Raw genomic sequence first — 19,408 nt, forward strand, 5'->3', positions numbered from 1 at the left:
ATGAGTCTACTCTAGTTGGGACTAGCATTTGGATATTTGGCTTAAATCTAGAGACAAGAAAACCTTGATAGAAATTTGTACATTTTCCATAATCAGTGTGCAGCCTTTCTTTTTATGGATGAAGCCATTGTGTTTATCCAAAAACGGAGTGTTCATCTCAGTGAATGTTTGTCTATTAGAGCAAATGGAGCTCTGATCCCCCTTAAGCTGCCTGAGTGTGCCACAGGCAGAGATCAGGGTCCTTCCTGTGTTCCTTTCTTGCACAATGTGTAAGTGCTTGTTGCTTCCTTGCTTATAATCATATTTTATTTATTTATTTATTTATTTATTTATTCATTCATTCATTCATTCATTCATTCATTCATTCATTCATTCATTCATTCATTCAATTTTTACCCCGCCCCTCTAGACATCGGCTACTCAGGGCAGCTTACATAGATAAAAGCACTTCAAATTGACACATATAAAAATACATATGTGTGTCTCATTATCCATTTTTGCCCTGATACTCCCTGTCATCCAGGCCTCTCTCACCTGTGCTATGGCTTCTGTCCTACCAACCACGGTGGGCATCAGATAGCACCAGTTCATGTTGTATGCTCCAAAAATTCCAGTTAGTTGTGCTGTGACATTTCTGAAAATGCTCTAATATGAATTTTGTGTTATCTTTTCAAGTATTCACTCATTTCTACTGTGGTTGGGAGCTATTTAGAGAAGCACATCTTAATTTGCACATGTAGAGCTGTCTGTGTGCCTTAAGGGTTCAGAATTTTAAGTTATCTGTCTTCAAAAACATCCATATGACAACTCTTACCTTTTTTAGTTCAACAGAAAACACATATCAAATTACATCAATGTATAACAATGTATAACTTCCTTAGCTACTCCAGAGGTATGAATGTTTTGATTATATTCCACTGGGAAAACACATATCAAATTACATCAATGTATAACTCCCTTAGCTACTCCAGAGGCATGAATGTTTTGATTACATTCCTGTATATCCTCTAAATCAGTGGTTCCCAGCCTTGGATCCCCAGATGTTCTTGGACTAAAACTCGCAGAAGGCTTCACTGCTAGCTGTGCTGACCAGGATTTCTGGGAGTTGTAGTCCAAGAACATCTGGGGACCCCACATTGGAAACCACTACTCTAAATTATTTGTGTTCTTCAATTAAAATGTCTTTAAAAACAGGGAAAGAGACGGCAAGATTCACAAGATGGCACAAGTAGCCTCTAAGAAACTGTCTGGGAAATTTTTTACATTGCTTAATTATTTTAGGTCAGTCACTCTTGCCTGCTATACAAAGATGGTGTAGCTGCATGCTATCAGTTTTTTTCCAACTTAACAGCAACCCTACAAATTAGACTTTTCAAAGATACAAAATGTTGAAGCTGCCATCCCAATTCATCAATGTCCAGACATTCAAGCAGATAATGGAATTATCCACAAATAAAAAACAATCCACATTTATTACCAGAGATTACATAATTGGTGATTCATGATAGATCAGATGAATGTGTGTGTACCTGTCAAACAGATGGTTGGCACAGCCCATTCTGGTGCCTATTAAGTATATAGGACATATGAATCCGTGTGCACTTATGCTCCTGCAACCAGTGGCTACTGGTATCATAGCTGACTGTGCCTGTCATCTCTCTGGTGAATCAGAGAATACTCATTTCTCATGCATGCTGCATACACATTTCCATGAATTGGAATTCTAGGTTTATTTTTAAGGCCTGAAAATTAGGTCTCTTTATTCATGTCAGAGCATTGCACACAAAAATTTAAAATTATGGACATAGTTTTTATTTTCAGCTATGAGAATGCGCAAAACACTATAGCAAGATTTTATACTATACTATGTATTAACTTTATGTATTTTTTTCTGTATAATTGAGTCTATGACCACATAATAAAACTTTATTTACACAAGATGTACCTTTGAAGAATAGAGGAAATAGTTGTGTGTGAAAGGCTTGTGATTCATATTCCATTCTCCTATTATAAATAATCATAAAGACAGTTTACAGTTACAGTGGTGCCCCGCATAGCGACGTTAATCCGTTCCAGATTAATCGTCGCTATCCAGAAACATCACTAAACGGAACTAAAAACCCCATAGGAATGCATTAAACTTCGTTTAATGCATTCCTATGGGGCAAAAACTCACCGTTCAGCGAAGATCCTCCATAGCGCCGTCATTTTCACTGCCTCGGTAAGTGAGGAAACCATGCGAAAATGCTTGCGGCGGCCATTTTGGGCACCCGGCGGCCATTTTGGAACCGCCGATCAGCTGTTCTAAAAACATCACAATGCAATCGCATTAGCGATCGCAAAAAATAGATCGCTATGCGGATTCGTCGTTAAACGGTGCACTCGTTATGCGAGGCACCACTGTACTTCTTACAGTGTAGCAAAATATGTGCACATTTGTGGCTTGTGGCCTGTAACACTAATCCAAAATTGTGACATTTCTGCTGTAAGATATTTTATTTAGGATGGGTAGGCAGGGCCAACTAAATGTATCTTCATACAGAAAGTGACAGTATATGTACGTATCCTGACAGATTAGAAAAATCTAATGTTTAGGATTAGTGTGGCTCATCCACATTGGCATTTGTCCCACTATAAATGGTCCTGCCCAGAGGGTAATTCTGTTTCCTTCATTGCCTACACAGCATTCCTGCTGATTTCTTACTCATGTGTGTTTGAGATGCACTAACACTAGATCTGTTGTGGAAATTCCTTTTAAAGGGCTTTAAGAATGGGCTGACGTGGTGGCGCTGTGGGCTAAACCGCAGAAGCCTGTGCTGCAGAGTCAGAAGACCAGCAGTCATATGTCGAATCCATGTGACAGAGTGAGCTCCTGTCGCTTTGTCCCAGCTCCTTGCCAACCTAGCAGTTCGAAAGCGTGCAAATGCAAGTAGATAAATAGGTACCATCTCGGTGGGAAGGTAAAACGGCGTTCCCTAGTCACGCTGGCCATGTGACAACAGAAACTGTCTTCGGACAGGTGCTGGCTCTCTGGCTTGAAAACGGGATGAGTACCGCCCCCTAAAGTCGGACACGACTGGATTGAAAATGTCAAGGGGAACCTTTACCTTTACCTTTAAGAATAGTATATTGCTTGATTTCCCTGTGCAAGACTTGTTTTGGGAAGAAGGTGATAGTGGCATAAGGAGGATGGTAGGTAGAAAGCTTGGAGAAATCTGTGGGGGTACAGATGGGGATAAAGATGCAGTAGTGTCAAAAGGCCATATTTCTGTTGACTCCTCCATGTGTAGGCAGGAGTGCTATAACATCCCAGCATACAAGACATTTAATGGATGGATTTAGCAATACATTCTGCACCTTACTGCTAAAAGCAAGTATAATAAAAGTGAAACAGTGTGCTCCCCCCCCTTTCATCCATCTGGACAAATCTCTAGGCAACATTTGTAAGAACTGAATTTAAATCAAGCCATTTAATTTTTGTTCTCAGTGTTTATAATTATTAAGGCATAAGTAATTATGTTGTACATATCTTTTGCTTTGACATTTTATGCACATTTCATGTTCTAAAAGATTGATGTCATGGTTTCTAAGTTGATCCTCATATCTTTGAAGATATACAGCCCTGGCAACATACTGAATTGGCAATATCCAAAGTCCCCAATATGTTAATTCCATGAAATTAATTGTTTTAAAGTTTCTGATATGGATGAATGTGTTGGCAACCCAGACTCTGAATTTAAAACCTCGAAGTGCACAAGCAAGGAACTTCACAAGCAGATATCCTGTAACAGAAATTGTAGGATAGTCTCGTGAATAAAGCAGAAGAAAGCATTCTCAAATATCTCTGAAACAGCAAGAGAGAGAAATAGCAAGAGTGCGGATACTACTGATGTCCAATAATTGGAGCGTGTTGTGGTGTTGGAGCGGGTTGTGGCCAGGCAACTCCAGCCGCTGCTGGATGAAATGGATTTTCTAGATCCATTTCAATTGGGTTTCAGGTCGGAGACTGCCTTGGTATGGAGACTGCCTTGGTTGCCCTGTACGATGACCTTTGCTGTGAGAGAGACAGGGGAAGTGTGGCCCTGTTGATACTCCTGTACCTCTCAGTGGATTTCAACACCGTCAACCATGGTGTACTTCTGGATAGGCTGGCTGGGTTGGGAGTCAGGGGCACTGCTTTACGGTGGTTCCACTCCTTCCTGGCTGACCATGTTCAGAGGGTGGTGCTGGGGGACAGTTGCTCTGCCCCATGGTGTTGCTCTGTCATGGGGTTCCTCAGGGCTCGATACTGTCCCCCATGCTGTTTAACATCTACATGGAACCGCTGGGAGAGGTCATCAGGAGGTTTGGGCTGAGAAGTCAGCAATATGATGTTGACACTCAGCTCAACCTGTCGCATTCCACCAGTCCAGGTGAAGCGGTTTCTTTGCTGAACTTGTATCTGGACCTGATAATGGATAAAGGGTTAATAAATTGAACCTCAATCCAAACAAGATGGAAGTGTTGTTAGTGGGGGCTTCACCAGACAGGCTGGAGGGCTATTTCCCTGCCCTGAATGGGGTTACACTCCCCCTAAAGGACAGTATCCACAGCCTGGGGGTGCTCCTGGATCCTAGTCTAACTCTGGAAGCCCAGGTGGACTCAGTGGCCAGGGGCACCTTCCTTCAGCTGGCGAAAATATACCAGCTATGGCCCTACCTGGACGAGTGGAGTCTCATGACAGTTACACATGCACTGGTAACATCCCATATAAATATGCTCTACGTGGGGCTACCTTTGAAGACAGTCCAGTGACTGCAACTAGTTCAGAATCGAACTGCACAGCTGGTGAGTGGTGGGGCTGCTACGAAACACATCAGGCCGATTCTGTTTAAATTACATTGGCTACCAGTCACTACCCAGGCCCAATTCAAAGTGCTTGTTTTGACGTATAAACAGCTTGGGCCCTGGATACCTGAAGGACCACCTCCTTCCACATGAACCTACCCAACAGTTAAGATCTAGCCAGGGGCCCCTCCTGAATGAGCCATCCCTCAAGGAAGTAAGAGGGATGGCTTATAGACAAAGGGCCTTTTCAGCAGCTGCCCCCAGACTAACATTGATGACGTTTCAGCACCAGGTCAAAACCTTCCTTTCCCAGATGGTTTTGACTGAAATAATATCCACTGTGGGTCCTGATGGCAATTTTTAGAGCATATATTTTAATTGTATTTCAATTGTTTTATATTTATCTTTTTTACTGTAGTTTAATTATTGTAAGGCACACCTTACAGTAGTGTTGGTGGCATATAAAATATATAAATGAATGAATGAATGAATGAATGAATGAATAAGTTGAGCAATTTTTAAGGTTTTATCTCAAAATTGATAATTCTACATCCTCAACTGATCCCACTGTGTGATTGGGTTCTTTTGAAACTGGTGACAGTTCCCCAATTTTGGTGGGAAGAAGACCCTGAGACTGGGTTAAGGGGTTAATTTTCTCTGTTTTATGTTCTCATGGAGATTCAACAGTAAGACCAACAGGGTCAAAACACAATAAATCGGGTATCTGTCCGTAACTGGTTAAGACAGACCTATCCTCCAACATCAGTCCATTCACTGAGGAGCTGGACCAAACCGCTTTTTGGTGATCCTGCACATGGGAGCGCTCCTCATAGCGCACACTGTCCCACAGCCTGGGTGATGCGCCCAATCTCCCTCCTTCAGTGAAGTATTTTATACCAGATCAGGGGGTATCACCCTCTTCCCACATCCTTGCCTGCGCGGAAACACTATTACTCTCCATTCTTGTGCCTCATAAACAGTCTCTCCTCCTTTCGGAATCTCTGGATCAGGGAGTAGATCTTCCACCTTTAAGCTGGGGAGGTCCTTTAATAAGTCCCGTGCCTTTTCGTACTTCTTTTCTGCTTTCTCTGATTCTTTCCTTTCTTTGTCCTCTCTACTTTCTTTCTCCACTACTCTGCTGCTGAAACGTCGTTCTCTGCCTTCTTTTATATACTCCTCCCACATAGAGAGCTTTAACTCCTCCCCTTTACTTCTTTCTCCTTCTTCTATCAGACAGACTTCTATCTCTTTCTTCCCTTCTCCTAACACTCTTGTCACTTCTCTTACATTACCCTCCTTCAACTCTTTCTCCTCTTTTTCGGGTTCTGCAGATGAGGACGGCACACTTGCATCCTGTTCTCCTTCACACACTGATAAGGACATTTTTATTAGAACCTGATCACATGCAGCAATCTTCTCCAGGAGCAGAGGTGGTGGGCAGGAGTCTGGATAACTCTTTGGATGGCCTACCAGGATATCCTCTTTCCTCCTGCTTTCGCTCCTTCCCTTTGAAAACTTGGGAGAGATTCCTTGTTGCCCATGGGCACCACAGAATGGTGAAGAAATAGGCTGTTGAAAGGCAGACCTGCTGTTAGAACATGTGGACAGATGGTCATATTACCTCTCCATCTCTCCTATTAAGATCAGAGGGGCAGAAAGCCTGAAAATCTTGGACCCAGCCAAGGCAATGAAGTTGGATAGGTGATCAGCCAGCAGGTGTACGCCTAGGTACTGGAGGTGTACTGGGACAACAGAGTTGCTGCCACCTACTGTACCTCTCCCTTAACCTGAACAGAGGAAAAGGGATGGAGAAAGCAGGACTCTGGGAGGAAGGGAGAGAGGGAAGGAGGCCAGTGCAGCTTTCAGTAACAGAGCCATCTGCCAGGGTTGTACCAGGGTGAGATCCCAACTCTGCTTAGTATGTGTTCTGTTAAGCATATCACGTGAACTGCAAGTATGAGATTCTATGTGTTTTTCATCTGGGAAAAACCAGGTACCTTTGCCAACATTAATAAATTTGAAAATTATGCTTGGAAAAACATATTTTTAAAGCATATTTCCCAGATAATTTGTGTTTTTATACTTATTTCCACATCTTACAATATGTAAACCAGTGCAAAAGGCCAATGTGGTTCCCAAACATTTTTGACTCACAGCTCCCTTGACTTACTGGCCACTGGCTACAGCTCCCACAATACAATATTTTCTGTGAGGGGGGAGAAGAGAGGGAGAAGCCCAGCTTAAGTAGATTTCTGCAGCACCCCTGGCTGGGTTTGGTGGCCCACTGGGGCACCATGGCACACGGTTTGTGAGCCACTGAACTAGCCAAAAAACATTCCTGGATAACCTGACTGCTGGTTAAGTGCGGAAACTGGGAGTCCCATATGAGTCTGACGAAACATTTTTCTCCTGTTATTACACAAATAGAAAAGAAGCAGAAAATAAATTCCCTGACAAAATTCTCTTCTCAGGGAACTTCCTTTTAGTCTTGCAAAGAACAGACACATTTTCATATCTGTAATTTATAAATATAGGACTTCTTTCTTTGGTGTATAATCTCAATCTGGCATGATCCCCAGACAATCAGGAACTATGTAGGGAAGATTTTGATGGCATCACAGTGCAGTACAGTTAATCAGAGTTAGTGATGTATTTATCTATTTTATTTATTTAATATGTTAAATACATTTATCTCGCCTTTTCCCCAAAAGGACCAAGGCAGTTTATGCAATTCTGATTAACCATACTTCAACATGATACTATCACAATCCTCCTTAGATAAGTGGGCAAAGCCATTCCATTCATTCTGTTATTATCAGATAGTTTTACCAATGTTCCCTCATTCTTGTGCTGCATTGACTGTTCAGCATCAGTATGTGACGAGACCTTTCCTCTGATCCATTTATAATAATGTTTAGCTGTAATAATGATGGAGTGAAAGGGATGGAATGAAACATAACCAAATGGCAATACCTTTGCAAGGATCAATCAAAATTCCACAAAAATGTGCCAACTCTTTAGGTATACAGAACTCATCATCAGGCTAGATGGAGCTGAAAATTAGATTGAGGAGAGATAGAAGAAGCAGGAGATTCCAAATATTTGGCTAGAGGATTTTTGGGGCCATGAAGTCTTCTCTTCAACTTTGTCTCAAGATGTTTAGATATTTAGGACTAAATGAACCATTGCAATTACTTGGTGCTTGGTGTACTAGTACCAGAATACATCCAAGACAGTACACCATGTAAGAAAAGAATTATTTGGTTTCAGTTTCAACACTAACTTTCTTAGGAGAAACACATAAATTCATAGATCTGTGAATTACAGCCAGCCTTGTGATTCAGAAACGAAGATGTTTCATGCATTTTCAGAAATTGAGGTGTTTCAAATATAGCCCTTAAAATAACAATTCAACAGTTTTTTTAAAAAATAAAATAAATCAAATGTAATTAAAATACATCAATTAAAAAATAAATAACCACACCCAACAAATTTAAATCCCTTTTAACAAAGGGATGTCAAAGTCCAATCTGAATATTATTCATCGCCTTTTCCTACCCAGAAAAATAATAGAGAGGAGTCCAGCCTAATCTCACTTGGCCGTAGGTTTCACAGACTGGAAATGGTAATTAAGAAATCCCTGTCTTCACACACCCATGAAACAAATATTTGATGGTTGCAGAATCAGAAGATGACTCATCCCTGAGGACCTAACCGCCTAAACAAGCTCACATTGAAGAGTACAGTCTTTCAACTAGTCTGATCCTATTTATTTATTTGTTTGTTTGTTTGTTTGTTTGTTTGTTTGTTTGTTTGTTTGTTTAGTTGTAAGTGAGCTTTAAGTTATAACAAGTACTTTCAACTGTGCCCAGAAGCAGATGGAACTGGATTCCACTAATAAATTAAGAATTAACAGACTCATTTTAAATCACAGCTTGAGAGTTGTAACTATTTGTATTGAAACTATTCAATAATTCTTCCTGTATTTTGTATTTGGGTATTTTATGTTACTTTCAGAAGGTACAGAAAGAGAGAAATGGATTGGTTTTATAATCCAAGGCAGTTTTCTTTTACCTTCCATACATTTCAAGCAAAGTCATGCATATGCAATACTATATCATTCATGTAGTGTACTATTGCCTTCTGCAAACATTATTAACATAAAATAAGCTTAAAGCAGTGAAGCAGTTTCCATTTTTTAACATTTGTCAAGTTCCCATGCATCTCTGTGATACCTAAAGGAAAACAGTGCATACCACTGCGTCTTTGAGTCAAAACCATTCAAGCATCTATATTGGCTCATGGGAATCTTGATTAACTCCTTGCACAAATTATGTTGATTTGTTTATTGAGTTGATTACAGAGAAATCAAAACTGACGTCATGATCTTGGCAGGTCTTGACCTAGTGATAGTGAGGACTTAAGTTATTAACAGGCTCAATAACTGTGATTACTATGCCTGCACAAAGAAAATTCAGAAAGTACTAATGCGCCTTAATGTTAAAGCCATCGTAGTGGCTGCAAGGCTGTAGCCTTTGTGAACGTGTGCAGTTTGGCCCTCTGTCATGTTTAAGTAGAGCTTGAAGAAGTTACTATGTAGGATGATTGTTCACCAATGTGGCCATTTAGATTCAAAGGGATCTTGATTAACTCCTTGCACAAATCATTTTTGCTAAGGATTCTGCTTACAAGCATTAGAGTCTGGATGAGCCTCCATATAATAGAAGGCATGATTCTGGCTGAACAGGATAACACATTTGTTATTACTATAATTTTATACCATGCCTGACCTTATGGAACTATTTATTAACAGTGGTGCCTCGACTTATGAACTTACGAACTTAATTGGTTCTGGAACTCCAGTTGTAACTCGAAATGGTCGTAACTCGAAGCATCATGTCCCACAGGAATGCATTGAAATGCAATTCATTCCAGCTGAAGGGAAAAAAATCACCAAAAACCCTACAAAAACACTACAAGACCCATCAGAAACTCAATTAATCCATTCCAGCTGAAGGGAAAAGAAAAAAGAAAAGCAAACAAAGCAAAGCAGAAAGCAAAAAAAACCATGCAAGACCCATCGGAAATCCAAAAATAAAGGAGAAAGCAAACAAATCATGCAAGACCCATTGGAAATGCAAAAAAAGCAAAGCAGAAAGCAAAGAAACTGTGCAAGACCCATCAGAAATGCAAAAAAAGCGAAGCAGAAAGCAAACCAACCATGCAAAACCCATCGGAAATGCAAATAAACCAAAGCAGAAAGCAAACAAACCATGCAAGACCCTTTGGAAATGCAAAAAAGGCAAAGCAAAAAGCAAACAAACCCCGCAAGACCCATCGGAAATGGGGGGGGGAACCCAAAAGCAAACAAACCTTGCAAGACACATTGGAAATGGGGGGGGGGACCCAAAAGCAAACAAACCCCGCAAGACCCATCAGAAATGGGGAGAACCCAAAAGCAAGCAAACCCCGCAAGACCCATCACAGCATAGAAACATAATCCCACCACCCAGCCCAAAACCACGCTGCAAACCCCACCCAGAACAGTTTTTAAAAAGCTGAAAGCAGCACCTTACCTTACCAGGCAGTCAGAAGCCTCCTCTGATCCTACTTACTCTAACAATTGGGGTGAAAGAGCTACAAAGAAGCAGCCTCTTTCCCTACCAATGGTTAGTAATTTGAATTCCCTGCATTTTTCCCTGTCTTTTTCTGTTCGTGACTGGAAGCTCCAGCCGCAAGTCGAAGCAAAATTTTGCAGCCAGAGCTGGTCGTAACTCAAAATGGACGTGTGTCGGGACGTCCATAAGTTGAGGCACCACTGTACATTGCAGGAAAATGAAAGATAATGGTCCTATATATAATTATAGTGACCTTTGAGATAGATTTGGTGTATTATTTAAGAGAATATACAGAGTACAATAAATTCCTGAAAGAGACAGGAACAGATTGTACCTCATCATTTAGTAATACTTACTGTACTCAACCCTTTTCTATCTAGACTCTTCTCTAGATTCCTTTCTGTTGAAGGTATTTGTGACTGCTTGATTTTTAGATCCCTTTAACCTTCTTGCCCTAACCCAGCGATGGTTAACCTATCGCATGCGTGCCACAGCTGGCACACGGAGCCCTCTCTGTGGGCACCTGAGCCATAAGTCACCATCAAGAAATACTTACCCGTCCTCCGATCCTGGATTTTGGCACTCCCCTCTGCTGGTGCAGTGGTCCAGCGGAGGGATGCAATGGCGACCATTGCTGGTCTAGTCCAGTGGAGGATTGGAGGACTGGTAATTATTTCTTTGGTAATACCGCCCATAGGGAAAAAAACACACAAGCATTTAACCCTTGCAGTGCAGGAGCAGTTGTTTTTTTTCTAAACTAAAACCTCAGTATTCTGGTTTTAATTGTGGTGTTGGCACTTTGAAATAAATAAGTTGATTTTGTGTTGCAGTTTGGGTACTTGGGCTCAAAAAGGTTCACCCTCACTGCCCTAACCTATAGTAGCTACAAAGCAGAAATATAGTATTATAAAGAAACCACCTGTTCAAACCTTTCAGACAGTAAGAATGCAATTTAAGAATATCAATAGCCATGTAGATTAGCCTGATCTAGTGGACATTAGCCCTTTTATGTCATTATAAATGCCAGTACTGTGAACATGCTTAAAAGGGAGTGCTTGGCCTCATCCCCTCCATCATTATGGATTTAAAACCTGGTTTGAAGTGAAGAAGTTTCTGGATTCTTGCTTACATGTACAGTACTGTAAATCCTATGTGCAGGCGGGAACCCCTTCTCTTCAGATCCATCACTCAAACTGCATGGATTTCCTTAAATGTTCAACATCTTATTTAAGTAATTAATCCATTGCTGTAGGAAGTCTAATCTGTAAGTAAAAATCTAGGAGGTTGAATTCAGATGCACAGAAAAGGGGAGGAAAATATTGACAATACATGTTGCCAGCAAGAGGCTAGTAACTGTCCCCTTTCATTTTCTAGATACAGTACTTGTCATTTTAAAATAATGTTTTCAGAATATGTGGAGCTGCCTCATAACAGAGTGGGATAACATTCACTTATCTCTTTCCTAGTGCTTTTTAATGACAGATAGCAGGCTCAAGCTGGAATCTCTTAAGGTTCAAGTAGACAGATAGGCTGTCCCACATTTGTTTGAATTTTCCTGAGACAGTTAAAATAATATACACAATAACTATTCCAGTCTGTTATAGCAAAAGGGAAAGCAACAGCCTTATAGCACCTTTAAGACTAATTGGCTTTACTTTTTATAAACTATCGTGTATCTAAGCACGCTTCTTCAGATGAATGAAGTGACTGTGTCCCTGGGGGAATTTAAAACTGTTGGCAGGATGGGTATGTCATGGAGGACCACAATAGGGTGTGTTGGTCCGTGGTGAAAATCTGTGGCGAATAACAGGTGGTGATTAAATCCACTGCAGTAGGGTCTGACTGAGTGACAAAGGTCCAACTTATTGGGTTAAGGGCTGTGGTGGCGATGCAGGTTAAACCACTGAAGCCTCTGTCCTGCAAGGTCAGAAGACCTGAAGTTGTAAGATCGAATCCACGCAACGGAGTGAGCCCCCGTCACTTGTTCCAGCTTCCAGTTCAAAAGCATGTGAAATGCAAAAATGTGATTAGATAAATAGATACCACCTCGGTGGGAAGGTAAACGGCATCCATGTCTAGTCACGCTGGCCATGTGACCACAGAGGATTGTCTGTGGACAAACACTAGCTCTATGGGTTGGAAACGGAGATGAGCACTGCCGCCTAGAGTCAGACACGACTAGACAAATTGTCAATGGGAACCTTTACCTTTTACCTTACATATAATAAAACCATTGTCCTTGTTAAAGTGTAGAGAAAGTGTGCTGAACTTCCTGATGATTTCCCGCACAGTGACCTCCCTTTAGAATCTGTCCTTGAAGTTTGTTTGTTCAAGGACTGCAACTTTGAAGTCAGAGAAGAAGTGACCAGAAGATATGAAGTGTTCGCCCCCTGTTTCTGGTAGTTCAGTTCCTAGTGTCCGTTTTGTATCCATTTATTCTCTTATGTAGAGTTTGGCCTGTTTCTCTGATATAAACCAAAAGTGAAGCAATGTCATGGTGTAAATTGCTGTCTAGAAACACCCTTGGTCTTGCTGCCTGAGGTCCTTCTAACTCAAAGAGCTAGGAATTGAACTGGAATCTTTTGCATGGAATGCACGTGGTTTGCCAACCGCCAATACCTAAAGGCTTTGTCTGCTCTTTTAATCATGTTTTTCATACATTAATCAATTACTAATTTTTACTTGTTAGGTTTGTTTTTATTTTAATTCTTTGCATGGATAAGGAGCATAAGGACATTTCATTGAACAATGTTCTCCCCTCTACCCTATTATTTGCTTTTTTAAAAATAGATACAAATCATTGTGCTGCTAAGCAACTATACACACATTTCCTGAAATTCACTAATATGTCGCAACTATAATAGACCCACTGAATCAGTGGAACTTCTAGAGGAGATGACTCATCAAATTCCCCACTGATTCAATGGACTAAGCTAGTTGTGACTTACTACTGGATTTCAACCAATGAGTTGAAGGGATGTGATTTCTCCCCTCTTTTTCTAAAGCACTGCAGTTTCTCTATTTGGGTAGTCACAGATTCTATAGGCAGTATCCAATACCAGTACTCCGCTGGTGGAATCCAGAGAAAGTGGGTTTTGCAGAACCACATGGACCTGTAAAATTGAGAGAAGTTTTTTGAAAGGTTTAAATGCTGACGTGGGATGGGGAAGGGAAGGAGTTTCCATTAAGTGGCACTAAAATGCCAGCACATTGGATTTTGGCCTTTCTTTTCATCAGGTATAGGCAACTTTTGGTTCTCCAGATGTTGATAGACTACAGTTTTCATCATCTCCCAACAATGGCTATGCTGGAGTTGCTGGGTGTTACAGTCCACACTATTCAAAGGACCACAGATTGTTCAGTTCTGTTCTATATCCATTATATTTCAACCAGATTTCATATGTTTGTATGTGTATGTGTATGTGTATGTATGTGTACATGCTTGAATAAATAAGTCTTTTGCCCTTTAATTTAGGACGATGTTTGTTGCTCATGATTACTGCTGTAATCGAGCATTGAAGCAAAGTCTTCATTTAACCCATCTTCTGTTGCAGTCATCGTTATCAAACAGCGATATCATCTTTGTGAAGTTGCATGCACCGTGGGAAGTGCTGGGCAAATATGCAGAGCTTATGAATGTAAGAATGCCTTTCAGGTAGGTGTAGTTATGTTTTGGGGTTTACTGCCCTTTTTTATACCTAATATGAAAAATGAAGTGCAAAACATATGTTTGCTGCTTCTGGTTATTAGTGGGCAGCAATTTCAATTCGGTTTCAACTTTAAATGATGGAGGTGTATAGCAGTGCCACTATTTTCATGGGGTGTTCTGTCCTTAGGCCCTTTAACCCTTTCACTGCTGGAGCCCCCTGCATACTCGTGCCCTGCTGTTTTTTAAATGGACATTTCTTTGAAAACAATGGAAGGTCAAGAAGATCCAGGTACGTACGGCAGCACAGAAAGTGCATGCCTGTTAGACGTATCTGGCATATTCGACATGTGTAATTTGCCAGTATGTGTGCTACTTCGCTAGGGACAAAGATCACATACGTATTAAAGTATCTACAAGACAGTAGTAGTGTCAAAATGAATTAGTTGGGGGTTTTTTTTTTGTATTTTAAGAAGAATGGTTAAAATATTATATAATCTTAGTGACAACTTTAATTCAGAAAGGTGATTAATACAATTCGGGTAAATTTAACTATATGAAATTTTGGAAAGTCAAATATTGTTTGAATGAAAGTTTTTGCTTTTTTTAATAGTGAAAAGCCAATGTCTACTTTGTATAAAACTATACAGAGAAATAGCTTAATATACTTTTATTGTTTCATTTAAGTTAGTAACATATTCAAATTATAAACATATATTAGCAAAAGTCTTTTAAGTGGAATGTAGTTCTTCCTAACTTGCAGAATGTGTACACTGAAAAATTTAAAAAGTAGCAGTAAATGATGTGATGAAGTTGCTGCAGTCCACAAAAGCTTATCTTATGCCAAATAAAAAGCTCATTGTCAAGGTGTCACCAAACAAGCAATTCCCAAACTTTTCAGCATCATGCTCTCTTTTATGATAAATTCACATCTTCCATCCCTGTTAACAAATAAGAATAATAGAAATAAATACAACCATTCCATTCATTTTAAATTAAAAGTAAGTACAAATGTCATAAAAAGTTAATAAAAATGTAATATAGCTTAAAAATAGAAGAAGAAAAAGAATATATATATATATATCTTCCACTCACAGCATGACAGGCTTAGGGGAGTTATTTCACACTAGGGAATTTGGGAGTGTTACCTTTGTAATACTGTGGTCTAAGGGAGTTCTGTGGCATGGCTGGTATGGTGGCAAATGTGGTGATCTGCCTACATCTCACTTCATGTTTCTGATTTTCTCCCAAAAATAGAATGATTACAAATATTCCCATGAGCATCCCAGAGCATCCAGAAAAAATCTATTACCTCCTATATTGTTCTTTCCCTTACCTATTGCTATATATTTAAAGCTACAGATCATGGTACAAAATCTGAAAATAAAAAAATTGTTTAAGCTAGTAACAATTTTGTTGTTATAAAAATCTCAGTCAGTCTCATTCTTCCTCCTGGACCTTCTATATTGCTGTCCTTGAGGGTATACGCCCTGCTTTGGGAACCAGTGCAATATAGGATTGTGTTTCATTGCATTGGAAAGAGTTGCTTTGCTGGGAGTATTCTCCCATAAAGTGGCCATTCCATGCACAGAGGAATTGTTTCAACCTAGCTCCAAAAAAGGTTAGCCCTACTGCTGGACCAAAAAATATTAGAATTAGGCATGGAGCAGGGTCAGGCTGGCTTGTGATTTCCTGTACATCATATGCTTGCTGGAAAATAGCTCATACTGGACCATGCCACAGGCAGTCCAGAATGTGAGCTATAGCTCTGCCTGATCACACCTTAAGATGGGTATCTCCCTGGATATTTAAGCAGTGAAAATAAATACCTACTAAGCAACTACAACCTGTGACTAACTTTCACAGCTTCTAAACATCTCTTAACATCTCTTTCAAGAGCTGATAGGAAACTCTGTCCTTTCAGTTTACTCCTTTCGCAAATCATAGTTGAAAAGATCAGAACTATATCACTATTCAGTTTTCATTGTCAAAGCATGCTCTTCAGAACTTTTCTTTACCCATATTTTAAATCCAAACAACCAAAATGATATGTCTGTGTATTAAAAGTAATATTCTCAATTGATAATATGGCGTGATTCTGTTTAGTTGCTGGTCTTAATGAATTTGTGAATCTTTTTGAAACCTAGCTATAACATGCTCCCTGTTCCCCTCCAACTGATTATACCACAATTGATCATCTGCCTAGGGCTTAAGCTTTTGTCAACTACAGCCCATTTCATCGAACTAAATAAAATGTGTTAGCCCTTAAAACACTATGAGATTCTTAATTGCTTTTTTGTAACAGACTAACACAACTACCCTTCTGGAATTTGCTTTGTGTATATTATTATAATTTTGCATATGCAAGATTCTGTGGAAGCCTTCATACCCATGAAGAGATAGTGATCAGCATAGAATTGATGGATTAGGTCACAATACCTGGAAACTGTTTTCATTTACAATTTATGTCCAGAAGACGATGATATCAAGCATCAACAGAAAATGGACTTTCATTAAAACATCCACAGAAATCATTTAGCATGATTTTATGAACAGTATTGTCCCCAAATTAGAATTTGGAATGGGACGGAATGACTGCTCTGGCTGCCACACTGTGTGGGCTAAACTGGGCATCAACATTAGATAATGGTTAGCTAACAGCTCCAACAGCCCCTCCATAGCATATGATAAACCTTAACTTGTCACTATCCAATATTCTATATTTGTCTACTTACTTCACTACTTTGATAGTGCAGTGATTGAGGATCTTTACACGTCTACTAAATTGAGGGATAGAAAATACAATTGGTTCATGCTACTGCTTCTTTCACTTCTCAAACATCTTTCCCCGTTATGGAAGCATAAATAGCCTGTGTATTTTACACTTTTGCAATTCATTGCAGTAAAATGGGAAGTTGTATAGGGAAGTTGTTCACAACCTTTTCAGACATCTTCAGGACAGAACTACATTTATCATATGAATTTGTCCCAATGACCCAGGTTCATATGGTGTTCATACCAGAACTTTTAGGTAAGCTATAAAAAGGAAACAGACAATTTTAAATCAAATGGGCGTTCAGGCCAATATAGCTTTATATTTACATTACCGACACTAGAAACAGGGGAAAACCTTTTCAGTTGTCTCATACAAGTACTAGAGAAGCAACTACTAAATAATATTGCTTGTATAGCGCATGAATATCCCCTCTTAGATAAGAACTGAATCTCTAACAACAGAACCACCTGTAGATATATTGCATGGATAGCTGCAATAATAACCCAGTGTCTACCCCATGTGAAGTTTTTTAATTTGAAACTTATACAATTTACCTGATGCTGTAATTAATAATTTAGTGATGGATGTTGAAACACAGCACTTAATTTTTGCATTTGCCTTCTCAAAAGCTGATATCACTTTTTAGGATCTTTTGAAAGAAAAGTGCCACTGGGTCCCTCTGTTTCCTGCATGACAGACAATAGAAGAAAGAAGAGCAAAAAGAACAAATACATATCCTCACTTTTCCCTTTTGTGGGTTCTGTGATGGTTCTTTCTGTTAATCTCTCTTTTTAGTTTCTTCCTCCACCTCTTACAGGCTTCTATCTTCAATCTCCTTTCCTTCCTTGCTAGTTCATACTGTAACTGACGATGGGTTTTCTTCTCGACTGGCTTCATTTTTGCTGTTCTTCCAGGAGAAAAATCTATTACCTGCACCGCCGGTACAAGTTCCTGAACAGGTGAGTGATGTTTTTCCTTTACCATGACGGCTAGATCACTGGTTCTTAACCTTGGGTTATTCAGGAGTTTTGGACTGCAACTCCCAGAAGCCTTCACCACCAACTCTGCTGGCTGGGGTTTCTGGGAGTTGCAGTTCAAAAACATCCGAGTAACAAAGGTTAGAACCACTGGACTAGATGACCATGTCAATGAGTTAAAAATATCTAAACTATGGCCTGTTTTTGCTGAAAATTGTGAGATAAGCTAATTTGTAGTCCCAACTGATTGTTACGAGTATTTCTCAGATGTTTGCTCATTCTAATATGTGTATCTTATTTGAATAAAAGAAGCTTTAAATCAGTAGTTGTTAACCTTGGCTTACTCAGGTGTTTTTGAACTGCAACTCCCAGAAACCCTAGCCAGCACAGCTGGTGGTGAAGGCTTCTGGGAGTTGCAGTCCAAAAACACCTGAGTAACCCAAGGTTAAGAACCACTGCTTTAAATCAGTGGTTCTTAACCTTTGTTACTCGGATGTTTTTGAACTGCAACTCCCAGAAACCCCAGCCAGCACAGTTGGTGGTGAAGGCTTCTGGGAGTTGCAGTCCAAAACTCCTGAGTAACCCAAGGTTAAGAACCAGTGCTTTAAATGACTGTTCCCTTATCAAGCCACTTAGAACCAAACATGGCATTGCACTATGCTTATAAATAGCATTTTAAAAAATAAAATAAAATAGTGAATCACATATCAGAATCCTGTATCTGTTCTGCTTAGTAAAGAAAGCTCCCATTCTGAATATATCCTAAAGAATGTGAAGATAAAACCAGGAGGAATTTTTGATATCAACTGAAGTTATACTGTATAAACTTTAAAGATTAACAAAGATTAACAAAGATAGAAAAGTCAATGAGAACATGTGAGTGGTCTATTGACAAAATAGGAAACATATTCCCACTAAACTGCTATTTGGGTTTAATGAAATAATAAATATTTTGAAAATACTTTAAGATAGTTTTGTTTCCCATATTGTTCAATAAATAATAATCTAAAATTCACCTTTTTCTACAGATCAAAATTTCATACTTCATTCTTAAGATATTTTTAAATTTTTAAGTTTTAGACCAGAATGGAGTTGATTAGTTACACTGGCATTAAGTGCAGTGGCATAAACAGCGAATTACCAGTAGTTAACAAGTCACTGATTGTATCCCTCTTTGTGTACCCATCCTATGAGTTGTTGTGTGATGTGGCATGCTGGCAACAAAATGTACACCATTGCACTTTTAACAGTACCGCCAATAGGATGAATTGATTGTTATGGGAACTATGCGCATGTAAACATCAGAACTTTTAAAACCAATAGGATTCTACCCTCAGTGATAGTCTGTTTCACACTCTAGACTACCACTAAAGAAGAAGGAGTGGGGAATTACTTAAGAAAGAGGAGACTTCATAGAGATTTTAACAGTGAGCGAATTACCTACATTTTATTGTAGGTGAGGGAAATCTTGCTATAAAAAATTACTATAATGTTACTATAATAAAATAAAGAGCCAAAATACGCTCAAGGATATAGAATTAAAACTGCACAACTACATGTGTAC

The 19,408-nt window shown here is 39.5% G+C and overlaps 1 protein-coding gene across 5 annotated transcripts in view; it reads left to right on the forward strand.

The window, feature by feature from the left end:
- Positions 1 to 19,408, forward strand: part of ANO4 (anoctamin 4) — a 140,054-nt gene that overhangs the window by 67,984 nt on the left and 52,662 nt on the right. For 3 of the 5 annotated variants that reach the window (XM_073000225.2, XM_073000227.2, XM_073000228.2), the window contains 3 exons: positions 14,000 to 14,100; positions 14,282 to 14,383; positions 17,782 to 17,826. In XM_073000225.2, the coding sequence (XP_072856326.2) occupies positions 14,000 to 14,100; positions 14,282 to 14,383; positions 17,782 to 17,826 (248 nt within the window). The remainder of the gene's footprint in view (positions 1 to 13,999; positions 14,101 to 14,281; positions 14,384 to 17,781; positions 17,827 to 19,408) is intronic. The other 2 variants (XM_073000226.2, XM_078376074.1) reach the window with 1 other exon arrangement.

This window comes from Pogona vitticeps, chromosome 5 (assembly GCF_051106095.1).
Source record: "Pogona vitticeps strain Pit_001003342236 chromosome 5, PviZW2.1, whole genome shotgun sequence".
In the NCBI taxonomy this organism is placed as follows: Eukaryota; Metazoa; Chordata; class Lepidosauria; order Squamata; family Agamidae; genus Pogona; species Pogona vitticeps.